This window comes from Diabrotica virgifera, chromosome 4 (assembly GCF_917563875.1).
Source record: "Diabrotica virgifera virgifera chromosome 4, PGI_DIABVI_V3a".
NCBI lineage: Eukaryota > Metazoa > Arthropoda > Insecta > Coleoptera > Chrysomelidae > Diabrotica > Diabrotica virgifera.
The window spans coordinates 257678930-257703259 of NC_065446.1; the positions used below are offsets into that span (position 1 = coordinate 257678930).

The following is a 24330-nucleotide window of genomic DNA, read 5'->3' on the forward strand; positions in this document are numbered from 1 at the left end:
CAATATCAGATATTTGTCTCAATGTGCTCGAATTAAAAATACGTAACGTAATTTTTGTTTTTAGGTTATATTATGCAGAAAATCAGTTTTTTGCCTTTCCTGTAAAACTGTAATTTAATTAGATACGAGGTTTTCACACTATAGTCTAAGAGCTAGTGAACTCTCCGACTAGCGGTCGTCCTGTAAGGCTAGAAATTTTTCTAGTGATAATTCGTAGCACACCAAGGCTAAAAACCATGACCTGGCAGGCATCAGCGGTGCACGTGTATCTACCAGGTGAATCGAAAAGTGCAAATTTAGGGGGTAAAATAAAATTTCTCCTGTAAGGTTTAAATTTAAGTATGTGTTTGAGTAAGTCATTTAGAAGAAATGTGTAAAATAACAGGCGATTCTGAAGAGCATAAGACCTTGCCAGGCGAGGGGAAAGATTAGGGGTTTTTCCTAAAATTATTCTTTTTGCATCGGAACAAATTTTTTTTAGATTTTTTGAATCATTCCAAACAGAAAAGGTCTTTGGTGATTTTTCTCTTAAGTTAATAGTTTTTGTTATATAAGCGATTGAAAATTTTGAAAATTGCGAAATCGGCCATTTTTAACCCTAAATCGGACATTTATCTAAAAATTTCAATATTGCCAAGTTACGTAGATATTCTTTTGAGCATTGATTGATGAAATCCCGAAGAGTTTTTTGCAATAAAATATCGAAAACCCCTTTGTTTTTTTAATTGCTAATCAAGCGGGCGCGACACTGTAGTATAAGTGAGGACGTTTGAGTTTGCATAATTCATTATCTCGAGAATGGGCAAATTTCAAGAGAAATCCTCAGACAGGTCGATTTTTATTTTTGAATTAGGACTTTTTGGCATATATATAATACTAGTGACCTCATCCATCTGGGCGTCATGACGTAATGGATGATTTTTTTTAAATAATAGTAGGGGTTGTGTGATAGCTCATTTGAAAGGTTATTTAATTCTCTATTCAGTAATATAAACATTAACATAATTATTTATACAGGGTGTACAAAAAACTTTTTTCTTCTATTTGTCAAATTTAATCAAAGGTAATTTAATAAAAAAAAAATTTTGTACACCCTGTATAAATAATTATGTTAATGTTTATATTAGTGAATACAGAATTAAATAACCTTTCAAATGAGCTATCACACAACTCCTACTCTCATTTAAAAAAATCATCGATTACGTCATCACGCTCAGATGGATGACGTCACTAGTATTATATATATATGCCAAAAAGTCCTAATTTAAAAATAAAAATCGACCTGTCTGAGTATTTCTCTTGAAATTTGCCCATTCTCGAGATAATGAATTTATGCCAACTCAAACGTCCTCACTTATACTACAGTGTCGCACCCGCTTGATTAGCAAATAAAAAACAAAGGCGTTTCCGATATTGTGCTGCAAAAAGCTCTTTGGGATTTCATCAATCAATGTTTAAAGAATGTCTACCTACCTTGGCAACTTTGAAATTTTTAGATAAATGTCCGATTTAGGGTTAAAAATGGCCGATTTCGCAATTTTCAAAATTTTCAATTGCTTATATAACAAAAACTATTAACTTAAGAGAAAGATCACTAAAAACCTTTTCGGTTTGGAATGATTCAAAAAATCTAAAAAAAATTTGTTCGATGCAAAAAGAATAATTTTAGGTGAAACCTCTAATCTTTCCCCTCGCCTGGCAAGGTCTTCTGCTCTTCAGAACCGCCTGTCATTGTACACATTTCTTCTAAATGACTTACTCAAACACATACTTAAATTTAAACCTTACAGGAGAAAGTTTATTTTACCCCCTAAATTTGCACTTTTCGATTCACCTGGTAGATACACGTGCACCGCTGATGCCTGCCAGGTCATGGTTTTTAGCCTTGGTGTGTTATGAATTATCACTAGAAAAATTTCTAGCCTTACAGGACGACCGTTAGTCGGAGGGTTCACTAGCTCTTAGACTACTAAGCCATCGATATGTAAGTTCTAAATAGTCTAAGAGCTAGTGAACCCTCCGAGTAACGGTCTTCCTGTAAGGCTATAAATTTGTATAGTGATAATTCATAGCACAACATGACCTGGCAGGCATCAACCTTGCACGTGTATCTACCAGGTGAATCGAAAAGTGCAAATTTAGGGGGTAAAATAAACTTTCTCCAGTAAAGTTTAAATTTAAGTATGTGTTTGAGTAAGCCATTTAGAAGAAATGTGTACAATGACAGGCGATTCTGAACAGCATAAGACCTTGCCAGGCGAGGGAAAGATTAGGGTTTTTTCCTAAAATTATTTTTTTTGCATCGAACAAGGTTTTTTTTAGGTTTTTTGAATCATTCTAAACAGAAAAGGTCTAGAGTGACTTTTCTCTTAGGTTAATAGTTTTTGACACATAAGCGATTAAAAATTTAAAAATTGCGAAATCGGCCATTTTTAATCCTGAATCGGACATTTAACTGAAAATTTCAGTGTTCCCAAGGTAGGCAGATATTCTTTAAACATCGATTGATGAAATCCCGAAGAATTTTTTGCAATATAATATCGAAAACCCCTTTGTTTTTTAATTGCTAATCAAGCGAGCGCGACATTGTAGTATAAGTGATGACGTTTGAGTTTGCATAAATATATTATCTCGCGTCCCGAATTGTCACTCTATCAAACGCTTTCTTCAAATCTATCAGGCACATGCTGGTGAGTTGTATTCCAGCGACTTTTCTTTTATTTGTCTTATTACAAAAACTGCATCCGTGCATGATCTTCCTGTCCGAAATCCTTGCTGTTCCTCTTGCAGAGTTATGCGTTCGTTTATTTTTGTCGCTATAGTACCTCAAGATCAATAGCTGGAAAAACACTAAGAGATAGATACAGACTACCAAAAGATCCTTTATAAGATGACAAAAATGTTTACACCCTTGGTTAAATTTTTAAAATATTACCCTTAAATTCTCCATTTATTGTTTTTCCTTATTTTTTCATATATTTCTTTTTAGTCGCTTTCAGTATGTTTCTTACTACAGTCGAACCCGCTTATTGGAATAGCCTTCGTACCAAGCAAAAGTATTCCTATAACCAATAACCGATTATTGTTTGCTAGTATAAACGTTTCGGGACCTCAAATTTCTATTCCTTAAACCGGAATATTTCTTTAACCGGTATTATAATAAGCGGGTTCGACTGTATTTCGTAAAATGGTTTTGGTTTTTGTAATACTGTTTCTCAAAACACACCAAATTAATTACCCAAAATCGAGCAATCCTTCCTTCAACATTTTCGTGATCGCATAAAAACTCAGTCGCCTGTCTTGTTGTAAATACTACTCATTACGATAAATTCTAATGCAGAAATGATGTTCTAGCTTGTTAATAAAAAACCTTAGCATGGCTCAGGATTGGTGTTTATCTACGAGGTAATGTAACTTGTACATAAATATTATGAGATAACAGCTGAACATCGGCATGAAAGTAAAGGACAAGTGGAAAGTGTTGTTTGGGCTGTGATTGTGCGAGTGTGAGGACATAATGTGGGAAATGCATCGGTAAAAGCAACGATACTTAAGATAGGATCTGGTTTTAATTGTTGATGCACGTTTTGAGAATAGTAGGTTTCTTTCTTCACTCGAAAATTTCATTCTTCAAGAAATTTCTTGGGTTTGGATGTTGTCATTGTATATGTTGTTGAAAAGTGCAACTAGATTATTAAGAAATTATTTGTCTGATTTACAAAGGATCTTTAGTGTTTCGCAGTGTACATTGTCCAGACTTGGTACCGTATTGTTTTTTAGTGTTGCAATGGCATCTTCTATCTCTGATTTAAGGATAGAAGGTCCTGTTTCTCCTTCTTGCTGATTAGCTGATCATCAGTCCTGTCCGATGCAAATAATTTATCTATATAGGATTTCCATGTTTTTAAGATCCTTGATGGCTCCTAGATAATATTTCCATCGCTATCTTTTATACTGTTGGGTGACGTATTAAACTTGTTCTTGTTTGTCATCAATTTTATTTTTTGTGCATATTGTAACTGTCATATTTACTTTCTTATTGTTCTATTTCCCTACATGCGTTGTAAAACCATTTTTCTTTGGTTCTCTTTCCTTGCCTTCTTCTTCTCGAATTTTGAAAGAAATTTACCTAAGAGACACTTAGAAGTCACACTAGGAGAAGCAAATGCAAATTTATAAATCGAGGGGGACTCTATCATATAACGAAAGGGAAAACAAATATGAACAAGAAGAATATAATATTTATAAAGAATATACATATAATTGTATATGTATTGTATACGTAGATGATTTAGTAGTTACAGGAAAAACAAAAACTAGTATTGACAAGGTAATTAACGAAGTCTAGACTGAATCTAAGAAACATGGGGAAGTAAACTAAAAGCAATTAAACAAAGACGGCATCTGAAGACTAATAAATTTCAATTTGAAAATGTGACGGAATTTAACTGCCTGATAATGATCATGGGTGACCATGGCAACAACTGAAGAAGAAATAATTCAAGAATTAATTGTAAATTAATCAGAAAAAAAAACAAAAAGATGCTTAAAAACAGGAAACAGGTCAAAACGACATGTTTCAAAAAACTTCAGAAGACTTAAAAGAAAAATAATGATTATTATTCTACAATAGGACTTGACATCATCCGATACGAAGAAATACGATCAAAAGTAAACAAAGACAGAAAAAGAGTTCAAACAAATTATGGATAGGATCATCAGAGGACCGGCAAACGACATGGTCAAAAAGCTCCGAGATTAACTCCAAACGTAGACCGACAACAAGATTATGGAATGACATAAAACGACATAAAAATTATGAAAATAAAACAGTGGAAAGGAAAAATGGATATGAGAAGAAATGAAGATAGATAATAAAATCATATCTGACATACAATAAATTTAAACCAAAATAGAGAGAAAGGAGGACTGATCCACTTTAGTCTAAGTCGTCTAAGCCATAGTCCGAAAGAGTCGTACTGCGACGATGATGATGAGAAAGAAACTGAAGCAAAAGTCCATAAGATTTTACCACGGTCTTTCTACAGTATACAGCAATGTACATTCATGTCTCTATATTCTTTTCCGGTTTTTTGTCAACATTCTTTGTCACTGGTTTATAATGTTGGGATTCTCAGCTGTTTTATTAAAATCTGTGCCGTCAGTCATTTTCAAACGGAGTATAGCCATATTTTTCCAATTGTGTTAATACTTTCTATTATATCAGATAATTATTACTATAGTTATCTTTTCTGTCATTTTTTTATCCGTCACCAGTATGTTTGTAAAAGGTTTTCAGTAAAAAGGAATCATTTATTTAATAACAATCGAAAGTATATCTATTTTCACGAATACCATTCTGTTTTAAACAATATAAAAATAAACTATTTGTGTATTTTAATCGACTAAATAACAACTGAATAAAAACAATTGTTATTATTATAAATCAATACCTATTATTTTTTATCATAAACATTCCTATACCAACTCAATAAAATATTTATCTCCTGCAGTTGACTGTTCAGGAGTGCGTATCGATTTATCGGATACATGTTGCTTTTACTGTTGCATTGAGTGAATTATTCGCAAAAAGGAAATATTATTCAAGCGAATGCTTATCTTGTCGAACATACAGGCTCTGAATAAAGTTTTAAAGCTTTATGACTTGATGAAACGTTATAAAAGGTTTTAGCGTAAAGTTGCTAAACGATTTTCAGATAGAAAGAAAGGTTGATTTTTCTTTTATTTGTATGTTAATAAGCACTAAAACACATTATTGTTTATAAAGAAAGAGTAATATTTCTAAATCTCATTAAAAATGAGCTATGGTTACTTATGGATATTTTATTTTGTTGCAGATGTTCTGTGGATATATCAGTGCAAGAATATAGAAAGACTTCGAAATAGTTATAAAGGTATGTTTAGTTTTTTATTCTCTCTTAAATAATTACATACTTATTTATTCCGTGGCGTTACAACCCTTCGTTGCAATGACATTGAAACGGTTGGAAAGTTTACATACCTGGGAGTATAAATATATGCCGACGGATCAGAAGACGGAGAAATACGGAAAAAATAAAATAAAAATAAAAATAAAAAAATAAAAACATTTATTGCCCTAATAATATATACATTTCATTCATAAGATACTTTATTTTCTTCTAAATGTTCCGCGAGTGCACCACTTCCTTTGAACTCCATCCTTTCGGCGTTGATTCTCCACTTGTTGTATCCTGGACGTCTTCTTCTGTAGGTACTTTTTCTGGCTCCGTACCTACTTTCCTGACCGGTTTGCACCCACCTGGCTATTGTCTGATCATATGGTCGATCAGACGATGTTGTTCTTTGATCATCCTCTGGATCCTGTTATTCTCGAGGATGTCTCTGGTTCTAAGGAGTCTTCTTGTGGCCTGGTGGAAGAAGTAATGAGTCCTTTTCTCGGCCACCTCCCTCAGTGGTGTATACTGGAGCCTTTCCTGGACGGTTGCATTTGTCACCCGATCCTGCCATGCTGCGCCGTCTATTATCCTGTAGCATGACGTCTCGGTGGCTTCTAGTCTCTTCCAGTTGAATTTGGTAGTTGAGCTCCATATTGGGACAGCGTATAACATTGTTGACCTGACGTATGCTTGGTAAAGTTGAATCTTCTTCTTCTTTGACAATGGAGATGACCTGAAAATATAAGGCAGAATTAGTCTTTTAATGGCTGTGGCTTTTGAGAAATACGGAAGAGAATAACGCAGGCAAACAGAGCTTATTTTGCCCTCTCCCATATATTTCGGTCTAAAAGTGTTCACCGAAATACAAAGATGAGAATCTATAAAACTTTTATTTGACCAATAACATGCTATGGCAGTGAAGCCTGGGTCCTGAAAGAAATATCCAAAAACAAACTCGACACATTCGAAAGGAAAGTACTGAGGAGAATACTAGGACCTGTGAGGGAAAACGGAATCTTCAAAAGTCGATACAACAACGAACTTTATCAACTTTATGAGGAAGCACCCCTGTCAGATTTCATTAGAATACAAAGATTGCAATAGGCCGGACATGTGATAAGAATGGGAGAGGATAGGCTACCAAAAAGAGCACTGCATGCTAGAATGCAGGGAAAGAGACCGGTTGGAAAGCCAAGAAAACGCTGGGAAGGCACAGTTAACAGCGACGCACAAGCCCTTTTAGGAGTCCTTGTATGGAGAAGAGCAGTCACAGGCAAGCAAGGGTGGAGGCAAAAAATAAAGGAATTTGTTTGTTGTTAGTTTTATTTTATTTTATAAGGTTTTGAAGGATATAAAGACATATGTTGTCGGCTTGTACCTATTGCCTATTTCTTGTGATCTGTTATTTTCTTCAATTATTGTCTTCAAGAGACTCTGAAGCGCTCAAAGTCAAAGTCATCGATGCCGACGTTCTGGTACATTTTCTTTCCTACTTTTTGGGACTCCATGTAGATGTGCTGTCCTTCTGTAGTGTGTGTTAGTGTTGTTCTTTGGTAGTTTACCAGGTAGGTATTCTAGTTAAATTTGTGCAGCGTTCTATATGTTTTGTTTGCCAGTGATTTGGTTGGATGCTTTTTTAGTTTTGTGTAAAGTCCATTTGTGACCAATTCTTGGGTAAGGTCCTGATACTGACTTTTGTCCATAATTACAGTTGAGTTGCCCTTGTCATCGTAGTGAAAATGTAATTTTCTCATATAACATTTTAATTCTGTTTTTTGTTATAGTATGATACAATTGATCCAAAAGATGGCACAACCCAGACATATAAAGTGAAAGTTATCCTCCAACAGCAAATTGTTCAATATGGTCCACATAATGTTAAGAAAAAAGTCACACCATTTTGGGCGTCGGGTTTGGGGGGAGAGGGGGAAAAATCGGTAAATTCGTAGTTTTTTACGTTTTTCGTCAATATTTCTAAAACTGTGCGGTTTAGCATGAACAGCACTTCTACAGCAAAAATATTCTACATTAAATTTGAAATAAAAAAAGGCCCTATGCATAATCCTTCTAAAATGAATGGTTCCCAAGTTACGGAGGTAGTATAGTATAATTGGTCCAAAAAAGGCCTAACCCAGACATCCAAAGTAAAAGTTTTCCTCCAACACCAAATTGTTCTATATGGTCCAGATATTGTTCAGTAAAAAGTTACACCATTTTGGTCGTCCGGTTGGGGGGGAGATGGGGAAGAAGTCTGTAAATTAGTAGTTTTTTTAAGTTTTTCGTCAATATTTCTAAAACTATCCTTTAGCGTAAACAATGTTCTATATAAAAATGTTCTACATAAAATTTAAAACAAAAAAGGTCCTATACATAATTGTTATAAAATCAACGGTTCCAGAGTTGCGGATGGTGAAAAGTGGAGATTTTCGATACTTTTTATATTTTTTGGGCAATTGATCATGATTTTGGGTGGTGAGGTTGACGTTTCTTCAAGGGCTTATAACTAACATACCATCGGCCACTGAAATAGCAAATTTTATTTACAAAACACAATCCTGTTAAAAAAATTTCTTTTATCAGTAATAATGTTATAAATTGCCCAACAAATATAAAAAGTATCGAAAACCTCCACTTTTCACCCTCCGTAACTCTGGAACCGTTGATATTATAACAATTATGTTTAGGGCCTTTTTTGTTTTAAATTTTATGTAGAACATTTTTGTATAGAACATTGTTTACGCTAAAGCATAGTTTTAGAAATATTGACGAAAAACGTAAAAAAACTACTAATTTGCCGACTTCTCCCCCATCTCCCCCCCAAACCAGACGCTCAAAATGGTGTAACTTTTTACTGAACAATATGTTGACCATATAGAACAATTTGGTGTTGGAGGAAAACTTTTACTTTGGATATTTGGGTTAGGCTTTCTTTGGAATAATTATACTATACTACCTCCGTAAAGTTGGAACCGTTCATTTTAGAAGGATTATGCATAGGGCCTTTTTTATTTGAAATTTAATATAGAACATTTTTGTATAGAAGGTTGATCATGATAAACCGCATAGTTTTAGAAATATTGACGAAAAACTTAAAAAACTACGAATTTACGGATTTCTCCCCCTCTCCCCCCCCCCCCCAAACCCGACGCTCAAAATGTTGTGGCTTTTGTCCGAACATTATAGGATAGAATAGAAATATGCTTTATTATTGTCATGAAAAATTGTACAATTTTATCGACAAAGCTTATACAAAAAGTCAAGAAAACAAAACAATCCAATTTACTAAAATTACATAAATCGTCAATATATTTACAATAATAACAATAATAATGAAGTTAAACAGAAATAATCAATTGCAAAATTTAAGTAAATTGCAAATGCATATTCTACCTAGTAATTAATAAGTTTAAAAGTTAAGCTGCTGCATATGACACCCAAATATAGACAAAAAAATTATAATAAAAATACTACTTGTGCAAAGGGTACTGTAATTTCTTAGTTATTGATTAAGAAAATCATGATTATTGAATAATATGGTCTTTCAGATAGGTAGGCTTTTGTCAGTTTATGGAATTTGGGGAAAGATGCTGCAGATTTAAGTTGTAGAGGGAGATGGTTGTAAAGTTTTTTTGCACATTATGTGGACCATATAGAACAATTTGGTGTTGGAGGATAACTTTCACTTTGGATATCTGGGTTTGGGTCTAGTTATACCATACTATTATTAAACATCGATTTTTGCCAAGTAACTGCCAATAAGTAACTATTATACAATCAATATATTTACTCTACTGTAAAAGCATATCAATTTAATAATGAACAAAACCACCGTTTTGTAAAAACCAAATATTGACTTATCCAGGTAGCTATTTCCTTATCGCGCAAATCAACCATCGCTCTCCTGTCCCACTTGGACAAATAACTGAGCCTTTTGCAGTAGTTGCAATGTATGTAAATGTATGTAGGAATGTCGCCGTCGCCCATATATAGGAGCTCTACGAGTATTTACATTAGAATGGAAGCATTTTTAATAAGCCCGTTCTAAAAATAGAGTAATTATATCATGGAACGAAAGTTTGAATAAGAAAGGGGGCAATTGCACTATTAATTAAAACATATGAAGGTTGGTTCGTGAAGAATGGGTGTTGTTTTATGAACAGAATGGATATTTGAACTAGGTTTTAAATAATTCGAAAAATATGCTATCGAATATCAAAGAATATGCAATAAATAATAATGTTACGTTCAGTTCTTACCTCACGATTAGTCTTTTTCTTTTTCATTTCATTTGTTGTGCATTTGTTGCTTGTTCCAACATTAAGCTTGACTTAATTCTTTCATAGGTATCCTTCTTGCATTTTCTATTGCTTCCATTTTATTCTGTATTCTTCTGTTCTCTCATTTATCGAGCAGATATTCAGTTCTTGTCTTACATTATTTTGATATTGAAATTATTATACACAGTCACAGTCTGTACATAGATTTTTAAGCAAGCTCTACACTCTCGCGAAGTTCTTCGACGAAGTACTAGGGAAAGTTGTCCGAAGTGCATCTCTACACACTCGTTCAACTTCGATTCCTTTGACTCGGTCGCAAAAACCGACACAGCATGGAAGTAGCCCGAGGCGAAGCGAAGTGGCATGAAGTACCTCTCTACACTCTCGTGCTCGCGGAACTTCGATCGACTTCGTAAATGACCCGTGTTGAGCTGCCCCCCCCCCCACTTGCAAAAATCAAAAAACAAATAGCCCTGATTTATGAGCTCTCATATTCCGCAAACTAAAAATTTTGAGCTCGTTCCGCTGAGCAGGAATTTAATACTTTAGTGGGGGGGGGGGGGGGCTGAGTCAGCCTTAAAAATAGGAATATTGCATCGGTTTTTGCGGCAGAATTACGAGCTATTTATGAGCTCTTGAAATTATATAGTTTCGATTTTTGAGCTCATCCCCTTCACCCCCAAACAACCCTTTAATTGATTTAACTTAAGAGAAAAATGCTGAGAAAACTTAAAATATATCGTATTGCGGATATAATTCCTATAGCTTATATACTCTAAGAATAAACTATTAAATCACGTGCATTTCTATTATTGAGCTACAACCCCTTCGCAAGAAAACCACCCTATCTTCCCCTGCTTAAGAGAAAGTTGTACTTAAAATGCATTAAATTAATTATTTGGCGACTACATATCATTTAATAATTTATAAGCTTCCAAATTACGCGCATTTAGATCAGTAAATTGCAATTTATTTTGTATAGTGCAGTCACTGAAGGTAAAAATCAACGATTACCTTCAATTTCGGTGAACCTTCATCGATTTTCACGAAAATTGGTCAGGGGTTAGAGGATACGTCAAGAAACAAAGGTGACATGGTACCACCTTGCGCCTTTACCCTGAGGTGGATACCGCCCCTTCTCGGGGGTGAAAATTATTTTATAAAAAATAACTGCACAAATCAATAAAAGAACAAATTAAAAGCAAAATTTATTATATAAAGTTATTAAAATAAGTCAATACTTTTTAAGTTATTAAAGATCAAAGATTTTAATTATTCGTGAAAAAAAATGCATATTTTGACGCGGTTTTTCGTAAATCACTGAAAAACTGTAAGTTTTTACAAAAAAGTTAATAGTAGTTTAATTCGTATAGCTTATATTCTAAGAATAAACTCTTAAATCACGCGCCTTTCGATTATAGCGCCACTCGCTACAACCCCTTCGCAAGAAAACCATCCCATATTCCCGGCTTAAGAGAGAGTTATACTTAAAATAATTTAAATTCATTATTTGGCGACTACATATCGTTTAATAATTTATGAGCTCGTAAAATATACGCATTTCAATTATTGAATTGCCATTTTCTTTCTATAGTGCAGTCACTGAAGGTAAAAATCAATTATGACCTTCGATTTCGACAAATCTCCATTCATTTTCACGAATTGACAATAACTTAAATGTATATTTTGTTCTGCGACTGTTCAAATCTAAGTATTCAAGCTTAAATAACGGGAAAGAGATGCATTTTATAACACTTAGGTACTAAATACTTGTCAAAGTACTTAGAAATACCTATCAAAAATGAGCTCTAGAAAAAGTTGATAGCATCAAAATCCGCTCACCAATTTTCGTGAAAATGAATGGAAATTTACCGAAATTGAAGGTCATAGTTGATTTTTACCTTCAGTGACTGCACTATAGAAAGAAACTGGCAATTCAATAATTGAGATGCGTATATTTTGCGAGCTCATAAATTATTAAACGATATCTAGTCGCCAAATAATTAATTTAAATTATTTTAAGTACAACTCTCTCTTAAGCCAGGAATATGGGATGGTTTTCTTGCGAAGGGGTTGTAGCTCAATAATCGAAAGGCGCGTGATTTAAGAGTTTATTCTTAAAATATAAGCTATACGAATTAAACTACTATTAACTTTTTTGTAAAAACTTACAGTTTTTCAGTGATTTACGAAAAACCGCTTCAAAACTTGCATTTTTTTCACGAATAATTAAAATTTTTGATCTTTAATAACTTAAAAAGTATTGACTTATTTTAATAACTTTATATAATAAATTTTGCTTATAATTTGTTCTTTTATAGATTTGTGCAGTTATTTTTTATAAAATAATTTTCACCCCCGAGAAGGGACGGTATCCACCCTCAGTGTAAATGCGCAAGGTGGTACCATGGCACCTTTGTTTCTTGAGGTATCCTCTAACCACTGACCAATTTTCGTGAAAATCGATGAAGGTTCACCGAAATTGAAGCTAATCGTTGATTTTTACCTTCAGTGACTGCACTATACAAAATAAATTGCAATTTACTGATCTAAATGCGGGTAATTTGGAAGCTTATAAATTATTAAATGATATGTAGTCGCCAAATAATTAATTTAATGCATTTAAGTACAACTTTCTCTTAAGCCGGGAAGATAGGGTGGTTTTCTTGCGAAGGGGTTGTAGCTCAATAATCGAAATGCACGTGATTTAATAGTTTATTCTTAGAGTATATAAGCTATAGGAATTATATCCGCAATACGATATATTTTAAGTTTTCTCAGCATTTTTCTCTTAAGTTAAATCAATAAAGGGTTGTTTGGGGGTGAAGGGGATGAGCTCAAAAATCAAAACTATATAATTTCAAGAGCTCATAAATAGCTCGTAATTCTGCCGCAAAAACCGATTCAATATTCCTATTTTTAAGTAGTGGGGGGGGGGGGGCTGACTCAGTAAAAGTATTAAATTCCTGCTCAGTGGAACGAGCTCAAAATTTTTAGTTTGCGGAATATGAAAGCTCATAAATAGCTCATAAATCAGGGCTATTTGTTTTTTAATTTTTGCAAGTGGGGGGGGGGGCAGCTCAACACGGGTTCGTAAATGGTATAGTGGACGCTTTAACTTGATTCTGCATTCTGCATCATTGGCAACAAGGCTTATATTTTTCGAAGCAGTTATTTTCTTTTCGGCGATACAATTTGATATTTTTTTCTTGTTTATATAATCAAGCAGAAGAATGACGATACGGCGGAACACGTTCTGTGCAACTACCCAGGGTTGGATAGAATAATAAATCTCAATACATTTGACCATCATCAACTCAAGCCCTACGACCTTTTAGAATTCCACAAGGAAAAAGTTTTCCTGTAGTTGGCTGTATACCATGTAATACAAAAAATAGTAAAATCATTTATAAAAGGTATATTTAAAATCCCTAAAAAGGGCTACACCACAATCACATAACTAGTTTTCGACTGGTTTACCAGTCATCATCAGTGCTTACCTAAAATGAATATAACCTGGTAAAATAATGCAAAGATTTTGAAATTTTGACTACGGTTATGAAAAGTTGTAGGTTATACTCACGTGAAGTTTACATGCTAACCATCAAGATATAATTTACAAAAATATTAGGGTCAAAGCCCTGTAAAAGTAATCCGTTAAGGAAACATCGATTGAAAACTGATTTAAGCGTGGATTTGAAATGTTTGCTAATATGCCCCAGGTAACATCTGAGCTGTGATTCGACTTGTTCACATGGTGGAAGTGCAGCAGCAAGTGACAATGAAATGGATAGAACCTGTGAACGATGACAAGACAGAAATGACAGTTCCACAGGAAGTTGAAAAATTAACCTGTCATATTTAAAGACTATCGTGTACAGTTTGTTAAAGGTAGAAATGATGTAACAACACACTCCATTGTAAAAATTATCATTTAAAATTCAGTAAACTAGATGTTAATAGTTAAAAATGTATTCACGTATACCGTTAGTGTAGGTGGTTAGGCAAACTACATTACACAAATGTATGTACTCGAGAACTGAAGTCAGTAACCAAATCTTGTTGTCAATAGACCTAAGGTTTAAAGAAGCAATTTTGTGTTGACTTGGTTATTGAATTTATTTAACTTATTGGTAGCTGTTGGAATTTGTGTAAGTTTAAAAAGAAAAAGAAATCACAATGGGGGTGACTGAGGTGTAAAAATGTCTTAAATAATCTAGGCGGATGTATCATTAAGAAAGCACAAGCTCAAACTTAGGCGACTAATTCCTAAAGACCTCGCAGGCTACCCGGATCCCTAAGGGTCCAAAAACCAAAACCTTTATAAGATGATGACAGTAGGGACTGGGGGGGGGGGGCTCTCGTTATAGTCTGCTTTGATTATAGAGGGCAAAATAAAAGTTAAAATAAATGTAGTAAGAAGAGGAATCACTTGGTTACGAAATCTAAGGCAATGGTTTAGTCAGAGCTCTAACCAACTATTTAGAGCTACTGTAAGGAAAATAAGAATTGCCATGTTGATAGCCAACCTCCGATAGAAGATAGAAGATGGAACCTTAAGAAGAAGAATCACACCTGAATCACTAATAACGTGGAAGATTTTTTATTTGTTTTATTTTTGGAAGTTATAAAATTAGTTAATATTCTCCTTTCATGTATTTTTTGCACGTATGTACATACAGTGCGTCCATAAAGTAACGCATAAATTCATTATTTCGTAAACCGGCGATATTAAGGAAAAATCCCGAAACAGATCGATTTTTATTTTAAAGTTACGATTTTTTGACATATATATCATACTAGTGACGTCACCATTCTGGGCGTGATGACGTAATCGATGATTTTTTTAAATAAGAATATGGGTCGTGTGATAGCTCATTTGAAAGGATATTCAATTTTCTATTCACTAATATAAACATTAACATAATTCAAATAATGAATGGGTTGCATGTGTGAGTCCATACTAGTGTAGTAAAGAAAAGAGAGACGTTCTCACAAACAATTTATTTTACAACTGACGACCGGTTTCGCTGTCTACACTTTGCACAGCATCTTCAGGTCCCAGTTAAAGTAAAATTAAATGCTACAAACAACAAAAAAAAAACAAAAAAGAACAAAAAGCAAAAAAAAACAAAAAAAACTCTGGTTTTTTGTTGTTTGTAGCATTTAATTTTACTTTAACCGGGACCTGAAGATGCTGTGCAAAGTGTAGACAGCGAAACCGGTCGTCAGTTGTAAAATAAATTGTTTGTGAGAACGTCTCTCTTTTCTTTACTACATTAACATAATTATTTATGCAGGGTGTCAAAAGAAATTTTTAATTACATTAATTGACACAAAAAGATGAATGTATTGTAATTTATTTAATTCTAAATAGATTTTACTGCTGTCAGAAAACAGAAAAAATTATTTTAAAAATAAACATTGATTTTCGTTTAAACGAAATGCCAAGAGGCAGGCGGGTGGCAGCTTTAATATTGAATTTAAGCGAAAAACAATATTTATTTGTCAAATAAACAGTTTTTTCCTGTTTTGTGACAACAGCAAAACGCATTTTGAATTAAATAAATTACATACATTCTTCTTTTTGTCTCAAGTAATTAAATAAATAATTTTTTTAACACCCTGTATAAATAATTATGTTAATGTTTATATTAGTGAATGGAGAATTGAATAGCCTTTCGAATAAGCTATCACATGATCTCTATTCTCATTTAAAAAAATCATCGATAACGTCATCACGACCAGATGGATGACGTCACTAGTATGATATATATGCCAAAAAATCGTAATTTAAAAATAAAAATCGACCTGTTTCTGGATTTTTCCTTAAAGTCGCCGGTTTAAGAAATAATGAATTTATGCGTTACTTTATGGACCTATAATACCGGGTGTCCACTTGTATTTTCCCCCATTTTAACTGCCTATAACTTCTAAACGGCTCAAGATAGAAATATGCGGTTTTCGCTGAAATGTTTTATTTTAGTAAAAGTTTCGTCCTAATGGACTGAATTTTTTATATCGCTTTCAAATACGAAAAGAAAAATGGCGGCTTTTTGAAAAAAACGTTGTTGACTTTTTTTAATGGAACACCTAGTATATTTTTCTGTAAATTGAAAGAAAGGTCATTCACCTATCCAGCGATATAAAGTTTTTCAAAATCGGTTGTGAAATCACTGAGTAATTAATTTTTAAAATGAGAGGTGCAACGTGGATATCACATATCTAAATAACAAACTAAGCAAATTGATATTATGTTATGTGATTTCCACATTGCATCTCTCATTTTAAAAATTAATTGCTCAGTCATTTCACCACCGATTTTAAAAAAATTTATATCTCTGGATAGGTAAATGACCATTTTTTCAAGTTTTTAGGTAAATGACCATTTTTTATGTCGCTTTTAAATAAAAAATGACGGATTTTTGGAAAAAAAAACGTTGTTGACTTTTTTTATTGAAACACCCAGTATATTTTTTTGTAGCTTGAAAAAACGGTCATTTACCTATCCAACGATATTAATTTTTTTAAAATCGGTTGACAAATGACTGAGCAAATAATTTTTAAAATGAAAGATGCAATGTGAAAATCACATAACATACCTAATATCATTTTGCTTAGTTATGTTATTTAGGTATGTGATATCAACGTTGCACCGCTCATTTTAAAAATTAATTAGTCAGTAATTTGACAACCGATTTTGAAAAACTTTATATCGCTGTATAGGTGAATGATCTTTCTTTCAATTTACAAAAAAATATACTGGGTGTTCCATTAAAAAAAAGTCAACAACGTTTTTGTTAAAATCCGCCATTTTTATTTTCGTATTTGAAAGCGATATAAAAAATTCAATCCATTCAGACAAAACTTTTACTAAAATAAAACATTTCATCGAAAACCGCATATTTCTATCTTAAGCCGTTTAGAAGTTATAGGCAGTTAAAATGGGGGAAAATATAAGTGGACACCCGGTATAATGTACCAGTGGCGTGCTGGAACTTTTCAAGCGGCCCGGTGATTTTATAGAAAAGCGGCCTCCCATCCTCATTTTATCTTCTATTATCAGGATTTTTTATTCGTTATTAATAAAACAAAAATATAAATTATTTTTTAATTAAACATAAAACTTTGAATTTAATGACTTTTTTTTAATTTGCTGTTTTTTTTTATTTAAGAATAAGCAATCTTACAAATAGTAAATGTATGAAAATATTGTTTGCAGCCAGGCAGAAAAACGTTTATCCCCCATATAATCTGATGACCTTACTAGCTTTGAACAAACCGTCAATCTTTAGGATTGTTCTAGATTATGTTAAGTCGTGTAAATTGAAACTTTAGATTATAAAATTAGTCGTGTAAATTAATAATACCCCGTATTATCCCTACTTATACTGTGGTTAGTCACCCTGAACGACCTGGGTACGAAAAGTTTTTTTTTTCGTTCCCTACCCTTGATCGATTTGATTCGTAATGGTCTTGGTGTATGATCAGGCGTTGATTTTAAGAAGTGTTGCTGACTAAATGGGCAGTTCCCAAAGGCCATAAAAGAAGGAAAAAAAAAGGCAGAAACCATAATTTTTTGAACAAAATGTTATATATGAATTTAATGTAATTAAGATAAAAGTTAAATAAAATATTTGAAATTTTTTTAATTATATAAAATCCTTTATAAAAGGTATATTTGTTAAAATCCCTATACAGGGCTACATCAAAGACAGAACTAGTTTTCGATCGGTTGACCGATCATCATCAGTGCAATCTTAGAATCTACATGCAAGCCACCAAAGTAAAAATAACAGGGTAAAAACCCTTTACAATTGATCCGTCATCGGAACATATGACAAAGATGTGAATTATAACATGGATGATTAAGATATCCAATGTTTTTCGCCCGAGGTTTTTAATTATGTATTAAGCTGAATTTTAGTGTTATTCTGAAGCTATTTTCCTGTGGAATTTTTGTAATTAACTAGTTTTGATGGGAAGTAAGCCACAATTGAATTTTAGTAAATCAATTATACAAGAGAGTACAAATACAAGTATAGTACAAATACTTTAATTTAACAATATTTAAATGTTAATACAGCGCAATAAATTACAGATTATTTTGCAATTATTTTATAAAATAATTAACTCTGGGTCAATAATTTTCGCATTAGAGTAGATTTTTGAGCAAATTCGTCGATTATTTCATTCATAGGAGATTCTGACCAATAGAAAGCTACAGACATGCAAATTAAGGTGATAATTTTTGATAATCTCCCGTCGTTAAGCATATTACGTCAGATGCCCTTCGTTGCTACGAAAAAATACATTCAGTGACATTAATGACAAATGTTTTAAAAATTATAAAAGTGATGACTTTCAACCGTCAAATACATATTTATAACAACTGTGTGTTTAATTTCACTAATTGGTACTTACATATATAAATTACAATAAAATTTTGGTTTTGAACAGGTTTATTCATGAAATAATCGCAACAAATTGCACTCGAACTCTAAAATTAATATAGAATTTTTGCCCTCGTGACATTTTGACATAATTTCACTCGCCTTCGGCTCGTGAAATTAAAACTGCCAAAGTGACACTCGGGAAATACTCAATAATTTTAGAGCTCTTGTGCAATAACTACTTATAATTTCATCATTTTTAAGCTCATACAATAGCCATTGACATAAATGTTTCCAAGTGATGTTGTGTTAAAGTAATTCTTAACCGATTTATGTATTTCATCGTTGAAAAGGTTCTTTCGCAAGGTATACTATATTTAAATTTGGATGAGCTCACTGATATAAGTTGTACTTGTAAAACAGCTTAACAGCAAGCTATACAATCTTTACACTTTAGTACAACACGTTGGTAAAGTTTTCACTGTATCAACAATATTGTCATTGGTTACTTCATATTCATTATCACTTAGATTAATAATGTCATCCTTCATATTTTCTCTGAACTGAACATATTCACCATTAACGCTCTCTTCTATAATTTCAGTACATATTTTGAAAAATCCTATTTTTTAATACAATCCATTTATCAGCAAAGTTGACGAATTCTTCTCTAAATTGCAGTCCAGTCACAGATATGGTAGAATAAAAGTTTCTGAATTTTTCAGCAAATGATGCGCTAAGGGCATACCATTTTTTATTGTATAAAAATTTCTAGAATGTAGAGGGATTTGTCTTGATCAAATCGTTTTTCGATACTTCCAATAATTCGGACAAAAATTTTGAAATAGACTTCAACTTGAAATTTTTTTCTGAATTTAATATAGGTTGGTCATCACTAAAGTCACCACCTAGTCTTTTCTTCTTTCTTGGTCGATTTTCTTTTAACATATTATTTATTAGTGTGGTAGAGTTATTCTTTTCTAATTCTGAATTCGCCCATATAATAAATGAAATGGAAGCTTTTTTTAGTTTGAAAATCATTCCTAAGACATTTTAATTTTTCAAGACTTTTTTTAACCATTCCGTACGTAGCCAAAATATTCAAACCATCTGTTTACAGATCTTCAGAAAGAGGAGTTGTGACAGTAAATATCCTCAAAAATGTTGTAGCAATCAGGATTGTTTCGAACGTTGCGATATTTTTCAAGTGAGCTTCAGATAAATAACGAGTTGTCATTAGCACTGTTAATCTCATCTAAACTTAAAATTAATCCAACAAACATCTAAAATTACATCTAAAATTTTTTGTGAAAGAAACTTATTTAACCGGCCTCGAGAGGCCGCAGCCTCTCGGTGATTGCACCGTTTCATTTATATGGCCAGCACGCCACTGTAATGTACGAACCTAATAGTTTACAATTTCATAGAAGAAATTTGTCCCCCTTGTATTAAAAACAGATAGTAAAAACCTCTTACAATGTGTACATTTTCCATTCTATTTTCTATTTCAGTTGGATATTTCTTAAAGATATATATCAACGTCAAATTCAATTTAATATTTATGTTTGCTCAACACTGGTTTCGAATCGTATCTCTGTCATCTTTAGCTACTGATATATAAACAAGCCTTATCTCGTTCCTTCAGATAGATAAATAGATTGAAGTATTATGAATTTAATTACACGAAATACCAGCTGGATACTCATATTTATTATGTTCTGTTACTAGAGTCAACGTCCGTCAATCAGATCTATTTTTGACAGGTACTGGATTGGATAAACGAAAATAATTTCGTCGGAAAGTATTTCGGTAAATTAATCTTTCATTTGCGTGTACTTTTAAATAACGAAACAATATCAAATAATTTAGAAGCAAAACAAAGATATATCTTTTTTTCGAAAATGTAAGTAAAACATTGGACCGGATAGCTCAGACGATAGGATGTCTGACTTCCACGTAGGTAGGCCAGGGATCGAAGAGAGAACATCTAGTAGGCCCCAGGTCCCAGCCTGAACAAAATGAGTACTTTGGGTAAAACCAGAGGTAATAATAGGCGGCTGAAGCGTAGCATTGGCCCTGTTACCTTCCTTGAATACCGTAGGCCCTAGATATAGCAGACTACCCTGCTATATTCCCAAAGCCGCGATAGCAGTATAAAAGGGAGACTATTATTAGGTTAAGAACACAAACCCTGAAGAGGACAAAATCCTAAACGGGGAAGCACATTGAACGCATTTCTTCTAAGCATTTTCTAGACAAGCAAATCAAACAATGTGATGATGAGGTTAAGAACAGAACAAGTGGGTCGAGGTGGAGGTGTAGGTCGCGGTGGATGCTACTAGGTAAGTCGCGGTCGATGTCGATAGCACATAGCAAGGAGGTCACCTGCGCTGTCAGTCGAGCTAAAACCACTATCAAGTGAAGTAGTTTAATGCAATTTGAATGACAAAAAGACTGTGCTTTTGCGATGTTGTGTCAGTCAAGTGATGTTAGTGATGAAATGTCAGCTGTAATAGCCCGGGAGGTAGTGTCAAATTTGACCGGAGCATTTTAGCATGGCTGGTTTCTTCTTATTTAGGTAGGTGTTCCAAAGCTTATTAACAAATGATGTGTAAGCTGGCCCAAAACCGGGGATTTTAGACAAGAAAAGGTAAAATATGAAAGTTGATGGACAAACGCTACAACTTAAATGTCAAATATTTATACACGTTATTCAGAACATTTGATAGCCTTGCTTACTTGGCTCCTACCTTTCACTCAGGAGATCCAGGTTCAAATCCTGGCGCGGAAAATTCTTTTTGTTTTTTTTTTAAATTGACATTTTATTTTGAAAAATAATTATTTTTATAACACCACATTTTTATTATTTATACGAGACAATATAAAAAAATCTGTTTGTCTTTTATAGAATCGCAAACTATGCATTTTTGGTCATAATATTATGATTCATCTTAATAAGCAAATTTGTTGTACATGAACCTCTGAAGGTTCCTGAGTTGGTAAGACCAACAATCTAAGTGGAAAGGGAGACATTATTTGTTATTTTTTTGGACAAACTGTTTTTTCTTAATTTTATATGTTGTAGAACCGAAAGATACAACCCTAAATCTTCACTTTTCTCTCACCAACCCCCATTTTTAATAACAATCTAAATATTTCCCTATTCTCTATAATACATAAAAATGAATGTTTGTCTGTACCTATATCCCTTATAAAATCGTAAACTATGCATTTGGTAGAAAAAAGTATAGGTACGCAATATTTTTTAGTATTTTTTGGCTTTCTGGTAATTTTTAGGTATTAAACTTTCAAACATTATTTAGTTTTAAGGCGGTACGAAGTTTGCCGGGTCAGCTAGTTAATAATAAAAAAATATTCTTTGACTAGTGTGGCAAAGATTAAAAAGTATAAATCAATAATTTATGAATTTTAGATTGTAATAAGAAAGCGTCAGCTGCATCATGTACGTTGCAAAAAATGTTAGCTGGCCAAGTGGACATGCCGTGGTATTATAAAAATAACTATTTTTCAAAATAAAATGTAAATTTAAAAAACAAAAACAATTTTTTGCGCCAGGATTTGAACCCGGATCTCCTGAGTGAAAGGTAGGAGCCAAGTAAGCAAGTCTATCAAATGTTCTGAATAACGTATATAAATATTTGACATTTAAGTTGTAGCGTTTGTCCATCAACTTTCATATTTTACCTTTTCTTGTCTAAAATCCCCGGTTTTGGGCCAGCTGACACATCATTTGTTAATAAGCTTTGGAACACCTACCTAAATAAAAAGAAAACAGCCATGCTAAAATGCTCCGGTCAAATTTGACTCTACCTCCCTGGCTATAAATAATCAGATCGTCCTTCATATTTCAAAAATTTAGTGTATTTAATTACTTTAGAAATTCAAAAATAAACTGAATACAAAAAAGGGATTATATAAAAAGTATCAACTCAGATATCACAGGTAATGGCTACCAATCACAGGGAAGCATCCTTGTAGCCCGCGCAGTAGACATCCATGTAAAACGAACTCACTTTATTTTCAAAAGCATCGATGTAAACCTCCTGGATGGCATCGCGCTAAACCTCCACCGCGACTTACCTGCTGTGTTCTCTTCCATTCACTACAATGTGTTTGTTTTACATGGATATCGACATCAACCGCGACCTCCACCTCCACCGCGACCCACTTGTTATGTTCTTACCCTTATTAAGTAAATCATTTGCAGACACCTAAATCACACATCGCTACTATGATGAGTTGAATCGTATTTACTTTTTCTACTATAATGTGACTGAAATTTAAATTAAATAAATGTACAACAAACACAGGAGGATGCCGGTAATCTATAGATTACCAAGATGTGAAATGTCTATGGGTCATTCCATTTCAAATCACTCAATTTGGGAGCAAAAAAAATTTTGGACCTTCGATTTGTCTGAAAAATGGTATATAGCTTCTGCGGGACGTAAAAATAAGATATTTAAGGTCAAAAAATCTTCTTCTTTTTTTCTCAAAATGTTATTTAATGCGATTTTACAGTGATTTGGTGTTTATTTATACAAATTTGCATTTTCTATCGTAAAATATCAATGGAAAACATAATATTTTAATAGAAGGGACTCAAAAAAGTCATTATATGGCATTATAACAAGTTACTTTGATTCAAAGCAAGCTTTTGATCAAATTTTATAGTGTAGAAAACGTTAAAATACTGTTTTTTACATTTTTCTCCATTCTCAAAATACATCATAATCGATTTGGCTGAAAATTTGCCCACAGATAGAAAAAACATAGGACTTTAAGTGGTGAGAAGGATTTGAATTATATTACAATACCAAAAAAGTTACATGCAATATTATAGTCAAAAATATAGGCATCTACTGTAAGTACAATTAACTCGAAAATATCGACATCACGACAAAAATTGTTAAAAAGAAATTATAATAATTGTAAATACGATTTATTTGGAACAATTTCAGTTCCTACCATTTTTGTCGAAAAGTTAAAAATGGCGGAGATATTGAGCAAAACAGGTTATCCTTTAAAATCAAGATGGCGGCTAACGTAACGGAGGAATTCATTCGTGATTTTAAATTTAGGCTACTGTTGACTCCCCTAAAGATCAGAAAAATAAAATTTTGGGCAGCTCGGCATTCAAGGTCAAATGCGATCCTGACTGGACTAATATATACTTTTGAGTCTGATATTACTGCATGTAACTTTTTTGGTATTATAATATAATTGAAATCCTTCTATCCACTTAAAGTCCTATCTTTTGGTTATCTGTGGGCAAATTTTCAGCCAAATTGATGATGATGTATTTTGGGAATGGAGGAAAATGTAAAAAACGGTATTTTAACGTTTTTTACACTATAAAATTTGATCAAAAACTTGTTTTGATTCAAAATAACTTGTTATAATGCCATCTAATGACATTTTTGAGTCCTTTCTATTAAAATATTATGTTTTTCATTGATACTTTACGACAGAAAATGCATATTTGTTTAAATAAACACCAAATCACTGTAAAATCGCATAAAATAACATTTTGAGAAAAAAAGAAGAAGAAGATTTTTTGACCTTAAATATCTTATTTTTACGTCCCGCAGAAGCTATATACCAATTTTCAGACAAATCGGAGATCCAAAATTTTTTGCCTGAGTGATTTGACATGGAATGTACCCTATGCCATCTACATCTACGCCAATAGTCAATTTT

The 24330-nt window shown here is 32.9% G+C and overlaps 1 protein-coding gene across 1 annotated transcript in view; it reads left to right on the forward strand.

Annotated features, from left to right (window-relative positions):
- LOC126883846 (uncharacterized) overlaps positions 1 to 24330 on the forward strand; it is a 154101-nt gene that overhangs the window by 66525 nt on the left and 63246 nt on the right. Inside the window, exon 4 of the mRNA XM_050649522.1 lies at positions 5859 to 5915. Coding sequence (XP_050505479.1) covers positions 5859 to 5915 — 57 coding nt within the window. The remainder of the gene's footprint in view (positions 1 to 5858; positions 5916 to 24330) is intronic.